Below are 20,838 nucleotides of genomic sequence, written 5' to 3'. Positions count from 1 at the left end.
CACAGACATTTAAAGTTGAACTCCAGGCAAACAGCTAAATACACAGATATACATATATAGAAACTGTTTATTCTGCCTAAACATCTATTTTGCTGTCTATCCACTTCTGAAATTTACACAGCTCTGCCACATCATACAGCGCTCTCTACTGTTAATTAACACTTACAAAGTTTGTCCTTTCCCCATCCTGTGACTGGGCAGTGAACAGAGAAGCAACAGACTGATGAGCTCATCTCTCTGTCACTGTTTTCTCTTTTCCTTATAGCAGGCTCTATGTTAACACATTAGTGCTGCAGCACAACTGACTTTCTCTTTGTTCTTCTTCTCCCTCTCTCAGTCTGAGTTCTGATATACAGCAACTGCAAGAAACTGATACCAAGTAAAATTCATGTACATATACTGCTTGAATTTAAAAACATTGTTGTGTATTAATAAATACCTAGCTATATTAATGTGTATATTTTATATCTGCCTGGAGTTCAAGCTTTAAAAATGTAATCCCAACATTGCTTGTATCACAGTCATGCTATTCCAAGGGAGTAACACTTCAGATTTCTCATCCATGTTCCCCCTCTTTTTTTCCTTTACTCTCCTCGAGGTATACTGCTAATAGACTGCTTCCTCATGGTGGAAAATCTTCTGCGAAAGTTTTCCCCTGCAAAGAAATACAGCAATGGATCAAAGCAGCAGTTGGAGGCAGCAAGGGCCAAACAGATAATAACTTTCTTCTGGTGCACTATCATTTTGGCAGAATCGTTTTTAACAGCATGAAGGTGAAGAGTCCGCTGGATGTGATATGGGATAAAGCTTATAAAGAAGACAACCAGGACTATGATGATCATTCGAATGGCCTTCTTCCTGGAAGCTTGCTGTTTGTTCAAGCTATTTTTCATTAAGGCCCTAATGATCATAGTATAACAAACCAAAATGATGATAAACGGAGCGATGAAGCCAAAGGTGAGTGAGATATAGTTGAGGATGAGCACTTTTTGCACAGAGGTATTTTTTTGGGAAAGCTCAAAGCACTTTGTTAGGTTTGTTGTTGGGTCAAGCTCTGATCCACTCATTAAAAATGGGGAAGTTGCTAATGTGACAAATACCCAAATTCCCACACAAGCCCACTTGGCTCTGGTTAGTGAGATAAATCGAAGATTTCTCACAGGGTGGACTATTGCCAGAAAGCGAGTGAAGCTCATCGCGGTCAGGATGAAGATACTGCAATACAAATTGACGTAGAACGAGTAGGAGCTAATACGACAGAATAAGTCCCCGAAAATCCAGTTACCTCGGCTGACATAGTAGGCCACTCGGAATGGAAGGGTGCAGATAAATAGCAAATCAGAAATGGCAAGGTTGAGCATGTAAATGTGAAAAGCTGTTCTCTGTTTGTAGGTTTTTATAAGGACGAATAGTGCAAAACAGTTCCCTACTAGGCCAAAAACAGTAAACATGGAGTATGCAGTGGAGTAAACTTGGTTACGGAATTCATCAATATTTTCTTTTGCGTTCAACATTTCTTCTTCTGAAGCAGCAGTAGTTGAAGTCTGGAAAAACAAAGAGCTAGATTAGGAAAAAAAAATATTTTCTTTAATTAATGAACAATATTACTTTTTTATAAATGATAGTTTTACATTGTCCATTTTTTTGGCATGGCAATAAGCATAGCAGAGGTGGAAGCTGTTCTGGCTATTGGGGTTTCAGCTGTGATAAAAGAATACTTGTTTTTCTGCTCTGGAATACTAGGCACACTTGGATGCATTATTAGCTAAAGGAAACTTTTGTTTTTGAAAGCATCTCATATGTATTTGTTTCAATTGTGGAACTCCCTTCCACAATTGATGGTTTCGGCAAGAAGTGTCACTAATTTAAAAAAAAAACATTTAGATGGGAATCCTATTTCACACAGTTTACAGGGATATGGGAAGTGGTAGAGACATAAATACACACACCCTCACAGGTTGAACTGGGTGGGCTGGTATTCAACCTTGCCAACTATGGGCCCCTGGTTCCATCACTGCAGCATTATTTAATATAAAGCCTATATCTGTTTTAAATTTTTTGGAAACATCTCTAATAAAACTAAAACATAACTGACATTTTAAATTTTGACATTTAATTTAAGTAAGGATTAAAATGACACTAAACTCAAATTATTTACATCAATTTAAGAATATGAAGTATACCATGGTCCTGTATTTTTTTAAGTGACTTGTCATTGTTTTTAGGCTTTTTGTATCCTGTGCATGCTCCCTATCATCCACTGCTGCACTCCACCACTACTAGTGTAGAGCGAGCAATGCCATTTTTTTTTTTTGGTCATATGCTCTGCTCTATGTGTACTAAAATTCTCATAGAGCTAAATGTGTCTGCACATAGATGTGTAATCCAGCTCAGGGGTGACCTGGAAAGGGTGGCTACATTCACACACACACACACACACACACACACGGAACATGGAGAATTAATGTAGCCATCCTAGAACAGGAAATGTGGGAATAGCAGAAAAAAATGCATTTGAAAGATGAAATTATGAAAAGAGAGAGGGAAGGTATATTCTACCTATATTTAACCATATTACATGTATTTATTTTATTTTAAAAAAATGTGAGTTTAATGTAATTGTATTGCCTCTGTCGGGTTTTTATGACTATGTACCAGTTAGAGAAATTCTCCTACACTTCCTACCAGGACAGGATGTGATGCCCCAGACATAAAATACATTTACAAAGAGCTAGTTATATATTATCAGAGTATGAACGAGCCATGTTTGTTTTTTTATGTGGTTTAACATATGAAATATATTTAACATTATTTTTGATAATGATAACACCCTGGCATTGAAACATTTATGCTACATTGTTTATATATTGTGCTAATTAAACTAATGCCTACTTGTCTTGCTAATGTAATGCCCCTTTATATGGCGTACACTAAAACAAGAACAGGGATGTGCATACCCATGCGCAGAAGCCAAGGGGAGGAAAAACAGCCTATCATTTTTTAGGACTTGGGTAACTAGAAGGACTGGACCACCACTTTTTTTTTTTATACTAATAGGGAGGAGACCTAGAGATCCCAATGAACCCCCATACTAGCTGGGAGAAATAAGACTCTCCCATCTAAATAGTGGCAAAAAGAAAGGAAACTCAATGAAATCAAAACAACATGTCACAAATGGTGTCACTATTCTGTAGTCAATAAGGGTATCTGTGACTCCCAGAATTAGGACACCCTAGAACTCATCTTGGCAATGCAATCTTAATATGGTCTGCAGATTTTCAAAAATTGGGCAATTGGAAACTACAGTACTGCAGATACGATATGATCAAAAAAGTACTGTGGCTATTGGCAGTCAAGGTGGCACATGATTTATATCCATCCCACCTGCATTGCCTGCCCAGATTAAGCCAAAAGTTAGAATGATATGAGTCTTCTTTAAACACGCAAGTGACTAACATGGAGGAACAAACAGAAGTAGCCCCCCCTCCCCCCCCCCCAAAAAAAAGGAAACCATTTGTGCCCCCCAAAAAAGAAAGCAAATAACTGTGCAAATAAAGAAAATAACTACATGTTTCACTCACAAAAAAAAAACAAAAAAACAAGCTTTGTCAATCAGAAAAGTGTGCATCAAAACATAAATCACATACAGTGGTCCTACTACTTACCCAAGTCCTAATATATGTTATACTGTATTCTGATAATGCAAAGAGTTAAACCTTTGAATGTTGTGTCCTCTTCAGTGCTTTAAAGTAGAACTATAGGCAAGACTTTTTTTTAATTTTGGATAGAGTAGGGGTGGGTCATAATCCCTGTCAGATATTTTTTATCATCATATGTGTCCTATTGCGGAAATGTCCCTTTACTTCCTGTCCCAAAGCTAAATGGGAAGTAAGAGGAAATCCCTGCAAATAAGGGAATTCCTTGGGGACCCTAGTGTTCCATTGGAAGATTTCTCCTCTTTTACTTTTCTGGGGACTACCCCAAATTTGGGATTTTCCTTTACTCTTCAATTAGGGGTGAACCGATACCGGTATCAGTATTGGTGCTGATACTAAGCATTTGCATGAGTATCAGGACTCGTGAAAATGCTCCGATACCTAAAACTGAAACTTTCAGGCTCTCTTCTTTCAGCTGACAGAGGGATTCCCCCACTGACAGCTGAACCGTAAAAAAAAAAAAAAAAGCTGGCAATTATCATTTGTAAGGAATGGGGCAGCCATGTCCTTAACAACCGATGACTCATTCAGCTGTCAGTGGGTTTTCCCTATTACCAGCTGAAGTGTAACTGAAGTCCAGGTAATTGGAGCTGTCAAAAAAAAAAAAGCAGGGGCAATGTTTATCAACAACATTGCTCAGCCACAAAAGAAACATTGTATCTTTGTATCTCACTGTTTTTCTTTTTTTATTAAGTGTTCCTCTATTTAACCCCTTATTACCCTTAATTTAATCTAATCAGCCTTAATCATCTCCCTCTTCCATTTAATTATTATTTTCCTGCTGATTTTTTTTTTGTACACTTTTATTTTTATAATCTATTAATATTTAAAACCTTTTTTTATTGTTAGCTTTGTTCATTTACATTTTTACACCTTTAACATAAATATACACGTTTCACATTAAAAAAAAGCGCAAAATTTAAAAAAAAATGATTTATTTAACTTGTAAATAACTTTTCAATGCTTTTTACCATTGCTTACAGCTGAAGTATAAACACAACAGTTGCAGTAGGCATCGGTAATTGGTATCGGCGAGTACTACAAAAAAAAGTATTGGTATTTGTAAAAAAAAAAATGGTTTTGGTGAACCCCTACTTTCAATGATAATGGTAAACAGGACTAATAGAAAGGGCGAACCTTCTTAACGGAGACACAGACAGCAATAAAAATTGACAAACGTCTAATCCCTCTCCACTTTCCAAAACTAAAAAAAGGTTTTGCTTTTAGTTATACTTCTAATACTAACTGGGATATGTTGAAACAAAAGTAAAGATCCGCACTTCCAGGCTTCACTCTGTAGAGTTACATTTTTCTTGAGTCAAGGATTTAGATAAGTAATTGTAAAATCTTGTTTTTTTTTTTTAATAACAAACATGGTACACAGTACCTACCTGCCCTGTATAGTGGATTTGCACAGGGCAGCCTGGATTCTCCTCTTCTCAGGTCCCTCTTCTGCTTCTGGCCTCTCCCTCCTGACAAGTGCCCCCAAAGCAGCTTGTTATGGGGGCACCCGAGCCGAGCTGCAGCTCTGTGTGTCCATTCAGACATGGAGCTGCAGTTCGGCCCCACCCTCTCTCTCCTAATTGGCTAACTGACTTTGATTGATAGACGCGGGAGCCACTGGCGCTGCTGCTGTCAATCAGAAGGGAGAATCCTGGACAGCCAAGGGACTCGTGGACATCGCTGGATAAAGAAGGGGCTCAGATAAGTATGAGGGGTGGGGAGGCTGCTACACACAGAGGGCTTTTTATCCTAATGCATATAATGCATTAAGATATAAAAACCTCATGCCTTTACAACTCCTTTACAAGTATGGAATACCACATTTTTAGTAGAGTGCCGAGGGGTTAGACATTCTGACAATGTTTTTATTGCTTTTAAAATCCTCCCATTCTGGAACAACTATCCCCATTTCATGCATGGGAATCACAGGGACAGGTTGTAAATCTCCACACTGGGGTCACAGACAAAAATAAATGCCTGCCAGAAATTGTAATTTTCCACCATCAAACCCGGAAAAAATGTGGGGCTGGAGTTATGTTTAGGCTTAAAGTGATACCAAAGACTAAATAAAAATTGACATATATGATGCAGTCTGTCACTAGCATTTACAGGCAGTCCTCGAGTTACATACATTTGACTTACATATGACTAGAGATGCACTGCAATTTCAACGAAAATGGTGTTATCGGCCGGTGTCATAATGGTCTCAAAAAAACACATATTTTTGCCATGATTTTGGTGAGATTTTACCACAATTTTAATGTGCTTATAGTTTTCTTTTCATTGGTCAAATGACTCAAAAAATGCATAAAAAAATATAACGGGTGAAGGCGCATGCGCGGCAGCTCCCAAGATGGCCGCGTAGACCGGGAGCTCTGAACTGCTCCGATCTAACAGCGATCACTCTGGCTCACAGCCAAACATGAGTTGCCCAAACAACCAGAGAAGGACGATAGGGTGAGGAACCCCCCCCCAATGTCAGTAGCATCCGCTCGCAGAGCCCTGGAGAGGCAGCTCACATAGGCAGATGCCTCAGCTCGAGACTCCAAGATGCCGGCCGCATCTCTGCTTCATGCCCAGGAGGAACAAGGGGAGCTCAGACACATCACGTCACCACACCCCCTGCAGCTTAGCCCTCTCTCAGGGGTCCATGTGAGAATTCACAACACGCAGGCAGCCTCACCTGCGTCCACCGAATCCCTGATCGGGATCACTATGGAGGATCTCTTATTCTCACCCATGGAGGATGGCCCCTCTCATTACAAGGCAAATGAGACCCACTCAAGCTTCCCTTCAGACCTACCCCATGATACTGCATCCATGTTTGCCAAATTTTCAGAAATGCTTAATAGCCTGTCACAGACAGCTGCCAAGATTACAGGCGATATTAAAGCAGAGCTCCAGCCCTTAGGAACTCGCATTGAGATAGTCAAATCAAAACTAGATGCATACATCTTCAGAACAAACCAAAATACAGACCGCATACAAGATTTACAAGATCAACTGGAGACGGCCTTATTCAAAATGGACGATATTGAAAACATATAGAGGAGAAACAATTTTAGGTTCAGAGGCCTTCCAGAAATTGTAATGAATGTTCACGCAGCTAATCCAATCACTCATTCCAGACATGTCCTCACACAAACTGGAGTTGTACCATGCTCATCGAGCTCTTGGACCCCCATGACCAGATGGGCTCCCGAGGGACATTGTGGTGAAACCTCACTTTTACGCTACTAAGGAGGAGGTCATGCGGAAGGCCCGCCTGGCCTCACAGCGCCAAGAAAGGGGAACATCCTATCCAAGTTTTCGCGGACTTATCTCCCATGCAAAAGTGGAGATCTCTTAAACCCCTTCTTTCAGTCCTGTCTCAAAAAGACATAAAAATACTGGTGGCTTTTCTCCTTCAATCTAAAATTTACATTTAAGAACAGATCTTACACATTCTCTAAATTCACAGAAGGTGAAAAAATACTCTTGCATCTGGGACTCATTACTCAGACGCCTACCTCCCCATTATCTGGAACCAATATCGGAACCTCCAAACGACAAATGCCTACCAGCCTAATCACCACTGTTTGGTAAAAACTCAAAACCAAGAGGTCCAAAGAATCGGGTCATACCTGAGGGATTAATGGCTACGTAAAATCCCTTTATCCGTCTAGACTATCTAGGACAGACTGACCCGGTCACTGACTCCCTGGAGTCCGCGGGCCCCCCAAGGGGTACCTTTTCCTGATCCTCCTAGTGTGGCAAATACTTTAGCCTTGCTAGTCTCCAAAGTTTATTCTTTTGTTTCACCCCCCCCCTCCAGTTTTGGGGGAATTTTATATTTTTTCTACTTTTCAGCTGAGCTTTTACAATGGTTAAGCTGTTTTGTCACTAAGTTTCCGTTAGGCAACATTATAAGATGTATATTTGAAAAAAAAGTCAGAGAAAGCCACATGTGCCTCCACCTGACCCAGAGACACAGCTTTTCCATCTCTCTGGACCAGGGACTCTTCTACTCTGGTAGAAGAAGGCTCTACTAATATGTCAAAGGGCAGGTGTGGGCTAGGGTCCCCCCCCCCCCCTCAGGAGAGTTCTTTACCTCTCCTTTTCCATTTATCTACTCTTTTTTCACCTCTTTGTGTCTACCCTTTACCTCTCTTCAGATGTCCCACCAGAAGTGTCCATCTCACGTCACCTCCTGCTTGGAAAACAGACCTGCTGGGTACTTCCTCAACTGCTCCTCCCAGGAAACCCAAGGTAGGTGACTGTATTTCGCTTGAGACCCCTCACTACTTGCTCCATGGCTGACTTTGGAAAATCTCCCCCATTGCTGCGAATTGCCTCTCATAATACGCAGGGACTAAATTCCCAAATCAAAATAGGGAAAAGTTTCCAATATTATTATAGCCAGAAGATAGATGTGATCCTACTGTAGGAGACACACTTTACAAGATTGTGCAGCCCTAAGTTCATCCACTTTAGGAAGTCCATCCAAAATTTCCTAATTTTTACCTAGCTAATGCTGAGGATAAGATGAAGGAGGTAGCAATCCTCTTCTCACACAATTGCAAATGTTCATTTAAATCTAAACATAAGGATCCTGGGGGCAGATTCATTCTTATTAAGGGAGTGGTGGATGATCATCTGTACTCCTTTGTATCCTACTATGCACCTAATCGGGATCAGGCAAAATGTTTTGAAACCATGCTCCAGACACTAGGCCCCTCACTCAAAGGCACCATTTTTTTTTTGGAGGGGATTCTAATATAGCTTTCGATACAGGGCTCGATAAATAATGCCCCCCGGGAGTCCAAAGAACTCGTCCACCTAAACAGAGCCTCAGTATAGCCAGACTGATGTACCAGCAAGGGCCTATTGATATCTGGAGGGAATTAAATCCTCAATTTAGGGACTATACACATTTCTCACACCCTCATCAATTTTTTGCTAGAACTGACCACAACTTCCTTTCTTCAACCCAAACTCCTTTAGCCCACAAATCTTTCATCAGAGACTCAGTCTGGTCGGACCATTCTATGGTTTTTCTCGTCCTGGTTAGACCCATGGGCTCAAAATTAAACAAACATTGGAGGCTTAATGAAGCAATCCTTAGTAACCCCATGAGAGCTTTGGAAATTGAGAAGGCCATTAAGGATATTTCTTCTACAAGGATGTTGACGGGGTTATACCTGAAAACCTTTGGGCAGCGTACAAAGCAACCATCAGGGGAAAACGTATTCAAATATTATCCCAAATTCATAGAGCACTGAGAAATGAAATAGATAGATTAGAGGATGAGTTCTTGGCTATCAGTAAACAACATAAGAAAGATTCAAAAACTATACCAACGTCTAAACTAGACGTGGCCAGACTGGCACTAAACCTTGCTCCCATACTCTTCCCAAAATATATCTCTATAACGGTATGGGCACATATAATCCCCAGAAAATTATGGGCGCCTTCCATGATTTCTACAAAAATCTTTATAGCAGCGGGGACCAGGATTCCCAACTTGACCCAGATTCCTTTTTAGACTCTCTTCCCTTACCCAAATTAGAAAACCGACACATTAACAAACTGGAAGCGCCAATAACAGAAGAGGAAGTTGACTTGGTCATTAAAAACCTAAAAAAGGGCTCCGCCTCTGGCCCAGGCAGCTTCTCAAATTCTTACTACAAAGCCTTTGCATCTACTCTGTTGCCCTAATTAGCACCACGCTTTTTCAATATACTGAGACAGGGAGCCATCCTAGATCGCTCGCTCAACTCAGCATTTACTACAGTTATTCCAAAACTAGGGAAGGATCCAGGCGAGATCAGCAATTATCGGCCTATCTTGCTGATAAACAATGATTTGAAAATTCTAACCAAGATTTTGTCAGACCGGCTTGCTTCCTTTAAAAACCTATATATCCACAAAGACCAGGTGGGTTTCATACCAGGTAGACAAGGCCCAGACCAGATCAGGAGGGCAATAGATATTATATCGTTGCTGAGATCGAATTGGGACGGAGGACAACCTCAAGAAGGCCTACTACTATCTATAGACCTACAGAAGGCTTTTGATTCGGTTTTTTGGCCTTATCTCTTCAATATTCTGCAGCGATGGGGGGGGGGGGGGGTCGGCCAGAAATTCACTAATATCCTAAGTGTCTTATACTCGACCCCTGAAGCCAGGGTGCATCTCCAAGGATACTATTTGGAACCTTTCCTAATCTCTAAAGGCACCCGACAAGGTTGCCCCCTATTACCCCTGATTTTTGCAATAGCAATAGAAACCTTAGCGATAGCGATCAGAAATAACCCAGACGTCCATGGAGTAAGATGTGGTCCCCATTCGCACAAATGTGCCCTCTTCACAGATGATTTGCTCCTCTTTGTCACATCACCACTTATCTCTCTACTAAATATCTCTCGACATTTAAATGAGTTTGGTAAAATCTCAGGTCTTCAAGTAAATATGTCCAAGTCAGAAGCCCTAAATATTAATATCCCGGACTCGCTAATATCCCGATTGAAAGAACACTTGGAGTTCACTTGGAGTATCTCTTCCATAACTTATCTGGGGGTGATTCTCTCCTCCAGGATAGACAAACTTCACACAGATAATTATCCTTCCATCTACAAAAAATTGGGAAGTGACCTAGAGTCTTGGTCACGTCTTAACCTTTCATGGTTGGGAAGGGTCCACTTAGTCAAGATGACATTACTCCCATGAATCCTCTACCTTTTCTGATCTTTCCCTACTCCCATTATTAATGATCATCTGAGACGCTTCCAGACGAAGATTGCAGACTTTGTCGGGGGCTCAAAGGGACATCGATTAGCAAAAACGGTTCTCTACCGAGTGCGAAACAGAGGTGGTTTACGACTGCCAAACTTACTCTGGTATTATCAAGCAGCACAGCTGGCCCAAATATCAGTTATCTATTTCCAGACTGCTAAACCAGATTGGGTGCATATGGAAAGGCAGGCAGTCCCTCACCACACCCTAGATTATTTGATGTGGTGCCATACTAAAAAACGACCTGCAATACTCGCTTCAACACTCTCTCACTCCTTCTCCTTGTTAGATGGCCTCAGGAACCATGAGGAGCTGGTATCCCCTATATGTCCCCTCGCTTACCTCTTCTATGACTCCAATTTCCCCCTGGGCTTGAACATTAAAGCGTTCCAATGGTGGTTGGACAAAGGGATGTACAGAATTGGACACTTTTTCAACTCAAGAGGACCGCTTTCACTAAATCACTGTATTGATAAACTCTGAATACCACTAACTAAAATTTAGGTTACAACAAATCTCCCACTGCTTACACTCTATTTGGTCATCTAAACCTTTGCCTCCCTCCATTTCACCTTATGAACATTGGTGTAGTCAGTGCTCGGAGCAGAGGGATCTCGACAATTTATAAGTCACTCTCCACAGTCAACATTAAAACAGGTTATATGTTGGCATGGGAAAAAGATCTCTCACAGGTTTGGGACCTAGATGATTGGCACAAAGCGGTCAACTGCGCATATCGTGGAATCATCAATGTATCCTTAATGGAAGCGCACCTAAAAGTAATAACTCATTGGTATCTTGTTCCCTCCAGGTTAGCAAAACTGTAACCGTCAACTTCACCATTATGCTTCAGAGGGTGCTCTCACATAGGCACTATGCTACACATCTGGTGGGAATGTCCAAAATTGAGAGGGTTCTGGAATAGGATTTTTGCATGTATAAGGAAGACAACAAGATTGGCCATTCCTAAATCTCCTCATATAGCATTATTAAATTTCCCAGCTGAAAAAATCTGTAAGAGCAAGAATCGCCTAATACACTTTTTTCCTAGGAGCCAAACTGACAATAGCTAAAGCATAGAAGCAGCCCTATGTTTTCAGTAATTTGGCAAAAAAAAAATCATAGATTATGGCCCAGGAGAAGATGGCCAGTGTCCTCCTGGACTCAGTTCAGAAGTTTGAAGCCACTTGGGAACCGTGGGCTGATTTCATGCATGTTTCCCTGGTGACCGAATTAAAATGAATTATGCCATCGTACCCTACACGTTTTGGTGAGTCATCTCCCTCCCTTCTTTCATCTGACCTCTGACTTTCCTTGTTCCTTTTCTATTCCTCTTTCTTTTAGCTCTTTCTTCTCTACCAGCTTCCCCCTCCTGAAGAGGGATCCAGGTTGAGGATTGTTATGCTCCCGCCAGTGATGGCGGGATTCACTATGTGAATCTCTCCCTCTGAGGAGATATCTCAATCGCCTAAAGTTCATTGAGTTAGAAGTTATCTTGCAGAGAACCCCTACCCACTTCAAGTCCACTCTGGATCATCCTGAAGGAAGCTTGATAGGCCCTTTTATAACGGAGGCTTGAAATGGGATGGCCTTAGGACATATTATTCTAGATCAGAAGGGTTCATAAGAGCCCTGGACATTGGTTACATACACTTGGAGGGGCGAAGATGAGGCATTTTTCACCTCAGGATAAGAGCCTCTTACAGGGTGGAGAGGTCAGAGCTATCATTGAGAGCAGGAGCTAGGGGGGATTTTCCTCCTATTCACTCTTCATTATCAGGCTATAATTCTATGGTTTATGCAACAGGGAATCAGAAATGCCTCATCTCTCCTATTTTAAACAGTTTTTATGGTTATAAGCTATCAAGCGTATGTTCCCTCAATGCCTTTCTTGACGTGTGGAATTACCTTCACTCTCTAAATGTTTCATTACCTTGCAATGTGTAACTCTCTCTTCACATTTTATTAACCTGTTGTGGCAGAGCGTTACCCTGCCAGGGTCTAGAAAGCGATCATGACCCAGAATTCTCAACCAGGCAGGTTGAGGGGCTCCAGGGAGCTTGTACCATGAAGAGGAAACTGGCTTTTCAGTTTCCTCTGTGTTTTAAAAAGTCCAGTTTGGGACCTGGAGCGTGGAGATTTCTAAATGATCCGGGTGGGATGAAATCTCCACTCCTGGGTCCAGATATTCAGAACAGCCAGCATAATAATTGGTCAGGTGTGTGCTCTGCTTTTAGTAGTAACCTGACCATGGTTCTGGGCTCCACCCCGGCAGACAGGAGGTCTGGCCCAGGAGTCAGGAGGGCTCCACATGGGAGTCAATGCAGCACAAGGCTGCTATTCGTGTGCACCCTGTTGGGTGAGCCTGTCTGTGGGAGACAGACAAGGGCCTGGAGTTTGAGGCCAGAGCAGCAGCGCTGCAAGTACAAGCCAGGAGGGCTAAATTATCGCTTATTTTGCTTAGGACTGGAATGCTGAAACCCCTGCGAGGGAAATCCTGTTATTTTTTCTGCTTGATTAACTTTCCTTTAATAAACATGGGCGAGGAAAGCCCTTAAAAGAAAGAAAAAGTGAGTGGCGGTGTCCTTTAAACCCACTACACTTGATGCGAGTTTCACACTGTGTATCCTTCTTTTGGAGAAATACTCTTCTTTACTCTTTATGCTTTGTAATGTACTCCAATTCTTTGTTTAAAAATTACTAAAGAAATTGATTGAGACAAAAACATATTGGGTGTGTTACTGATGTGTTCTTTCCGTGAAAGTGCGTTTTTGGTGCGGTTTTTTAACTGAGCAAAAAGGCAGCAAGCAAGATTTTTAACACCACAATGGAAGCGCAATGGACCAGTGTGAAGGTAGACAGAGAATTTAAAAGTATGCATTTTTCTTGAGCTTTACTAGCGCTAAAGGTGCCAATAATGGCCGACAATAAATTCATATTTATTTAAATTCATGATATTAATTAAAAAGTTGAATATAATAAAATTATATATATATATACTGTATATATATATATATACATTTTCAAAAACTTTCAGTTTCGGGGTTTCGGGCAAGTGCATCCTGCATTTTTGGTTTTGACCATAAAAATTTCCATTTGGTGTACCTCTACATAGGAATCACTTACAAACTGAGGGAGACAACAGGAAGTGAGAGGAAATCCTCCCCTAGGAAGGGAAATTCACTTCTGTAAAGTTATCATGGGAAAAAGGTGTCTACACTGAAGCTTTATCACCAATCCTTGTTTCCACGACAACCCAATATTTTCAAATCCCAATTGTCACAGGGCCAGAAAGTGAAGTGACATCTTCTGAACAGGGGCAAAGACAGCTAAACAAATGGTACAGGGGTGTAAACTCTTCCCTATGCTTTCCAAAACTTATAAATATTTTTTTGGGCTGGAGTTTCACTTAAAAATGTGCCTGTTTCAACTTACATACAAATTCAACTTAAGAACAAATCTACAGAACCTATCTTGTTTGTAGCCTGGGTCTACCTGTACAAAGCAGTCTTTGTAATTCTGGGTACCCTTTTAACCTATTTTTACCTGTTGACCCTACTTTTATTATTCAACTTCCTTTAAAAGAGAAGAGGGTTAAGACAAACCATTAAACACTGACAGTGGAACTTAAAAGTGGTCAGCTTTTGTTTATTTAGTTAAAACTTTTATCTCAAAAGGAAAAAAAAACTTTCTGTAACTGCTTAAAACGTGTTATGTAGAGTTAGGCTTTAATATGTTGGTCACTTCTGTAAAGTCCATCTACCGTATATACTCGAGTATAAGCCGACCTGAATATATGATGGGGCACCTAATTTTACCACAAAAAAACTGAGAAAACGTATTGACTCAAGTAAAAGCCTAGGGTGGGAAATGCAGCAGCTACTGCGGGCATGGTACAGGAGAGGAAGAAGCTGCGGGCATGGTGCAAGAGATGCAGAGGCTGCTGGCATAGTGCAGGAGATACAGGAGATGCGGGCATGGTGCAGGGGCTACGGGCATGGTGGAGGAGATGCAGGGCTGAGGGCATGGTGCAGGAGATGCAGGGCTGAGGGCATGGTGCAGGAGATGCAGGGCTGAGGGCATGGTGCAGGAGATGCAGGGCTGAGGGCAGGGTGCAAGAGGTACAGGGCTGAGGGCATGGTGCAGAAGATGCAGAGCTGCAGGCATGGTGCAGGAGATGCAGGGCTGAGGGCATGGTGCAGGATATGCAGAGGGGGTCTTACCCCTCCCCGTTGCGCCTTAGATTTAAAAATGGCGCCGCCCGGCGCCATACGTCATTGCGCATGTGCCGTCTGCCTGAGAATGTCTGAGTGAGTACAGGCTTTCCCGAGCGGCGGCTTCACATGCGCAGTGTACATGTCAGCCGCCGCCGCTGACATTTGTGCTGAAAAAGTCGGCTTATACTCGAGTATATACTGTAATTCTACTAGTCCATCTAATACTACCCTCTCCTGACAGGGATACTATGCAAGGGTGTCTGGTCTTCTCCTCCATAGATAGGGGAGCCACCCTAAGACATGAAGCGTGTTACTGGCTAGATCAGCTGGTGAAATATAAAAGGTAAAAAAGGTCTAAACACAGAAATTGAATGCAGACACAACATCAAAGGACTGGTAAGCTGCAATATATTCTATTTTTGGTTTTTGGGTTAAACACACTTTAACTCACAAAATAGGGGTAGGTTGGTCATTTGACCTCAGTTCCAGCATTCACATGGTAGCACTAGCAAGTAGAGAGCTCCAAGTCCCAACGTTCAAGCAGCAACATACAGCCAGCATAGACTTACAAGTGCCAGTGTCTTAAAAGTAGCACACAGCAGATACAGAACTAGCCCTTGCTTTCAAACAGCATCATTCACTGTATGTAGAGCTACCCCTTCAGTAGACACTGATTTGTGTCCCAGGTTCTTTCCCTTTGTGTAGCAGCAGTCAGGAAAACAGCAACATTCACTCCTTTGGCTCAAATATACAGTCAAGAAAGTTGCCTTTTTCAGGTTTATTGCAAAGTAACCTGGATGGGCTAAAGGAAGGTAACAGATACTCCAGAACACTGAACAGCAGGAGACACTTCCCTTTGTAGCTACTTCTCAGAGAAGTCCCTTGAGCAGAATATGAAGTGGACAGCACTGGATGACCACGAGCAATGTTCCAGGTCAGGCAAGCCTGTGAGGAGCCTATCAAGTGCATCCGGGGTTAACAGCAGCAACAGATCTGTACTCACTGTGTCACTGGGGCTTCACACTATATATCACTCTCCCAGCCACCATCTGGACACCTTCCCCCAAGGATTGGCTGGAGTTTCATAAATAATCAAACTCCTCCTTTGATTCTTCCACCCACTATATTCTGGAAGTCTCCAGAAGACAGGGGGACGCAATCAAACTTGCAGCCTGCAGAGCCCAGAGCAGACCAAAGCAATCACATGCTACTCTGCTGATTACAGCAGAGCCACAAGAACTACATTTGCATAATCCTTAGCCCTAATCTTTCACTCGCCCTAAATCCCCTGAACCCAAACAGCTGTATAAATATCTGAACTATATTTGAAAAAACATAATGTATATAAAGTGTGTCTTATCCCAGAAGAGCTGCACATTATTTTGTTGTTTGCAGGTTTGGTTCCATTTTAAGTATATGTCTATGGCAGTGTTTTAAATAAGGTTTAGATAGATAAACTTCTATGTAGCCAGGTGCTTGGCTACAACAATATAGAGAAATAGACTTTGCCTTTTATTCTTCACTCCTTCTACTGAGATAATATAATTATGCTGCACCATTCTCCTCTGGCCAGCAGGGGAAGAGCTAAAGCCAATCAAGACCATAGACTTTGATGCAGAATTCTGAGAATCCTGGGCGTTGGGGTTTGAGATGGCAGCCATATAATGGGATAAATAGACTTCTTAAACTATGGATTCCCAATAGGAGGAGCGGAGAGATATTTTTTTTTTAAACTGCCCAAGAAAGTTCTTCCTTTTGGCCCCAAAGAAGTTAGAGAATGAGCACCTCTGTCTGAAGATTCACATATCATACTAGGAGAGATTTGAGCCTGAGATTGGGAGAGAGGACGCCATTTTCTTGTGGTTTTAAATATTACACAATTAGAAAGGTGGACTTTTTTTAATCTTACTATATGTTAGTCTTGTGGCAACTACCCCCATTGGATTTGACTGCTTGTGGAAGTTCTGGACAAGCCACAGTCTGGGAAACAGAACTACCTTTGGTACATGCAGCACAGGTCCAGTGGGTCTGACCTAAGAACCCAGAAGCAATGAAAACCATGAGCAGCCACAAGAATCGGGAACACTGACGGGAAAGCTGAGAGCAGGAATGGAGAGGAACAAATGTGCAGCATTATTGATAATGTACAGTATATGTGCTCTTTGTAGACATTAAAGGAGTACAGTAATATCACTCACCTTTTAAAGGAAGCTGCACTGAACTACAGTATTAGAAGAGACTGTGTAATGGTAGTGGCATTACCTAATCAGAAACAGCATTTGAGGATATAAACTTTTCATGAATGTAATACATTGGTGCGCTTACATACAGGGGCGTCTTTGGTGTGGAGTGATCATTGCAATACAATTGTATTTTATGTTTGTCTGATATAGTTTACACTTTAGGAAGATACAAATTAAACAATCCTCTAGGGACAGTTGGAGCTGCAATTCTTATTTTTATTATAAACATGTATATCCAAAATTATTGAAAATACAATACATTTCCTTCCCAAGAAATGCAATATGCTAAAGACTTTGTGATTCTGTGTAAACATGTTTACCAATTCTTATCATTTCATTAGATATTATTCAGTTAGATATGTTTGGCCACAGATACCTATTATATTTGATTTGGCAAAAGACACATTTACGACTTTATTTTTTATATACCAATATTTCCTTTGTACAATCGGCTTGGGATCTGGTAACCAAGGAGACACAGTTACACCCTAAAGTGCAGTTTAAGTAAATGTTTGGTGAGGTCTGTTTTTATTCCAAGTTAGTGAAGTAAAGCCATAAAGTGAATGTACCTTTACAGTGATATTACTAGCAAGGGATGGGTAAATCTTAGGACTGAATGGAGAGACATACACTTTAGCAGATAAAACAGCTCCAGTATTCGTAGGGATGTATTCCCTACCAGGTTTGCTTTTCTTATAGAGAATTGCACCCAACAGTGATCTGTATTACATCACTTGCCAGTCAATTTCTTAAGGGGGCTCATGATTCCTATTTTAGCAGTGGATACAGAGAGTTTTGTTAGCTGGCCAATCCCTGGTGAGCTTGTCATCAGTGGGTTCAATTGGGTTTTGACAAAACATCCTTTCTTCCTCCTTCTTTTGAAGAAAAGAGATTTCCTTGCCAAAGGGGGCTTTCCTTGATGAGAGTACTGTGTGTCTGGTTTGAGGCCCCAGTGCTGGAGCCTGGGTATAGAGGATATCATCATCTTGGCCTAAAGATTTGCTGCTATAGTAATTACAGGAACTGGTACACCCAAACCTCTTTCTGTGGCCGATGTGCTGAGTAGTTCTGTGTGATGCTTCTGGATGCTGAGAACCAGCAACCTCTAGCCAAGAAGTTGTAGGACCCTTATTTGAGTTCTGGTTAATCCACCTTCATTGTCCTACTTAGTTACGTAGTTTGTGAGGTTGAAAAAAAATACATCAGTCCATCCAGTTCAACCTATGATGTGTGTGTGTTTGCTGTTAACCGTACATTGTATACCCCTGTATGTTGTGGTCTTTAAGGTTCCCATCTAATAGTTTTTTTAATTTATCAATGCTCCCTGTTGATACGACTGCTTGTGGAAGAGAATTCCACATCCTTACTGCTCTGACAGTAAAGAACCCCTTACGTATTTTAAGCTTAAACCGTTTTTCCTCAAGTTTTAGTGAGTGGCCACGTGTCTTATTGTATTCCCTTTCTCTGAAAAGTTTGTTCTTTAAGCTAGGGACATCACCAGTACAGTATTTGTACATTGATATCATATCCCCCTCAATTGTCTCTTCTCCAGAGAGAATAAGTTCAGTGCTTGTAGTCTTTCCTCATAGCCGATGCCCTCCATTCCCCTAATTATTTTTGTTGCCCTTCTCTGGACTCTCTCTAGTTCCAGCACATCCTTCCTGAGGACCGGTGCCCAGAACTGGACAGCATACGCCAGATGTGGCCGGACATGAGTCTTGTAGAGTGGGAGAATATCTTTATTTCTGGAGTGAATCCCCTTTTTTATACATCCCAGTATTCTGTTGGCTTTGCTTGCAGCGGCTTGGCATTGCATGCCACTGCCAAACCTGTTGTCTACCAGTACCCCCAGGTCTTTTTCCATCCTAGACTCACCCGGAGGTTTCCCCCCTAGAGAGTAGCTTGCTTTCACATTACTGATGCCCAGGTGCATTATTTTACATTTTTCAACATTAAACCTCATCTGCCATGTAGTTGCCCACCCCATTATTTTGTTCAGATCAGCTTGTAAGTTTTCCACATCTTGCATAGAAGATATTGACATGCTTAGTTTAGTATCGTCCGCAAATACCGAGATTGTGCTGGATATCCCCTCCTCTAGATCATTTATGAATAAGTTAAACAGGATTGGCCCCAGGACAGAACCTTGGGGGACCCCACTTTCCACACCCGCCCAATCCGAATACTCCCCATTAATCCCCACCCTCTGAACTCTCCCCTGGAGCCAGTTCTCTATCCAGGTACTCACCCTATTGTCCATAACTACCTTCCTTAGTTTGTACAGTAAGCGTTTGTGGGAACGGTGTCAAAGGCCTTTGCAAAGTCCAGATACACCACATCCACAGGCTTACCTTTATCTAGGTGGCAGCTCACTTCATCATAGAAGGTTAATAGATTGGTTTGGCAAGAACGATTTTTCATGAATCCATGTTGATTAATACTAATAATACCATTTTCATTACTAAAGTCTTGTATGTGGTCCCTTAACATCCCCTCCAAAATCTTGCAGACTACTGATGTTAGGCTGACCAGCCTATAGTTACCCGGGATATATCTCGGCCCTTTTTTAAATATCGGTACCACGTTGGCTTTTTTCCAATCAGCTGGCACCGTTACCGTCTGAGACTATCCTTAAAGATCAAGAATACAGTAATCCCCCGCTCCATCGCGGTTCAGTTTTTGCGGTCCCGGTAATTCACGTTTTTTTTTGTAATGTTATTTTACTATATAAATCATTAAAAATGAAATATTTTTGTGTTTTCCATAACTCTTGCTATGTCTCTTAGTATCTTTTATGTGTTTAAATGAGTTTCTATTGTTTTAAAAGTGTTTTTAAAGACCTTAAAATGCTTCTACACGTACAGTGACAGTAAAATAAACATGCCTACAATGCATTTTAATAGGGTTTTTCTATTTCGCGGAATTTCACTTTTCGCGGCTGGGTCCGGAACGTAACCCCCGCAATGGAGGGGGGTTTACTGTAATGGTCTGGCAATCACCTGGCTGAGCTCTTTAAGAACCCTCGGGTGCAAGCCTTTTGGTCCCGGTGATTTATTTATATTAAGTTTCTCTAGTTTAGTTCTAAGTCTATCCTCCGTTAACCATGGCGGTACTTCCTGAGGTGTATTATTTAGTTTAGCCTTACCAGTTGGGTTAGTGTAGCCCCCCAATTCTTTTGTGAAGACTGAAGAGAAGAAATTATTTAACACTTCCGCCTTTTCTCTGTCCTCTGTGGCCATATTTCCTTTGTCGTCTTTTATGGGGCCAATGTGTTCTGGCCTCGCTTTCTTACTGTTTATATACTTAAATAATTTCTTGGGGTTCTTTTTACTCTCTTCCGCTATATGTCTCTCATGTTCTATTTTAGCCGCCTTGATTTCGTCTTTACATTTCTTATTACACTCTTTGTAATGCTTGAATGCTGCCAATGACCCCTCAGTCTTGTATTTTTTGAAGGCCTTTTCTTTAGTAATAATATGCATTTTTATGCTGGAGTTTAGCCATCCAGGGTTTAGTTTTGCTCCTTTAAATTTGTTTCCCTTTGGAATGCACAGGCCAATCCCTTTGTTTAGTATGCTCTTGAAGCACTCCCATTTTTCCTCTGTGTTCTTTGTTCTCAGGGTTCTATCCCATTTGATATTTTCTAGCAGAGAGCGCAGTTTGGGGAAATTGGCTCTTTTGAAATTCAGTGTCTTAATATTACCCTTGTGTTTCCTATTACTATGATTAATACTGAAACTAATTGACCTATGGTCACTGTTTCCTAAGTTGTCCCGTATTTCTATATCCATGAGCAGGTCTGTATTGTTGGTAATCAGTAGGTCAAGTACCGCATTGTTTCTTGTCGGTGCGTTCACCATCTGACCCATAAAATTGTCCTGCAGA

At 41.4% G+C, this 20,838-nt stretch overlaps 1 protein-coding gene across 1 annotated transcript in view; it reads right to left on the bottom strand.

Moving 5' to 3' along the window:
* Positions 1-540: 540 nt before the first annotated feature.
* Positions 541-20,838, bottom strand: part of CYSLTR1 (cysteinyl leukotriene receptor 1) — a 112,521-nt gene continuing 92,223 nt past the window's right edge. The window contains exon 3 of the mRNA XM_082262686.1: positions 541-1,544. Coding sequence (XP_082118812.1) covers positions 585-1,544 — 960 coding nt within the window. The 3' untranslated portion in view covers positions 541-584. The remainder of the gene's footprint in view (positions 1,545-20,838) is intronic.

This window comes from Pelophylax lessonae (genome assembly GCF_965119305.1).
Source record: "Pelophylax lessonae genome assembly, chromosome: 7".
Taxonomy (NCBI): Eukaryota; Metazoa; Chordata; class Amphibia; order Anura; family Ranidae; genus Pelophylax; species Pelophylax lessonae.
The sequence above is the reverse complement of the archived record's forward strand: the minus strand, read 5'-3'. Positions and strand labels throughout refer to the sequence as shown.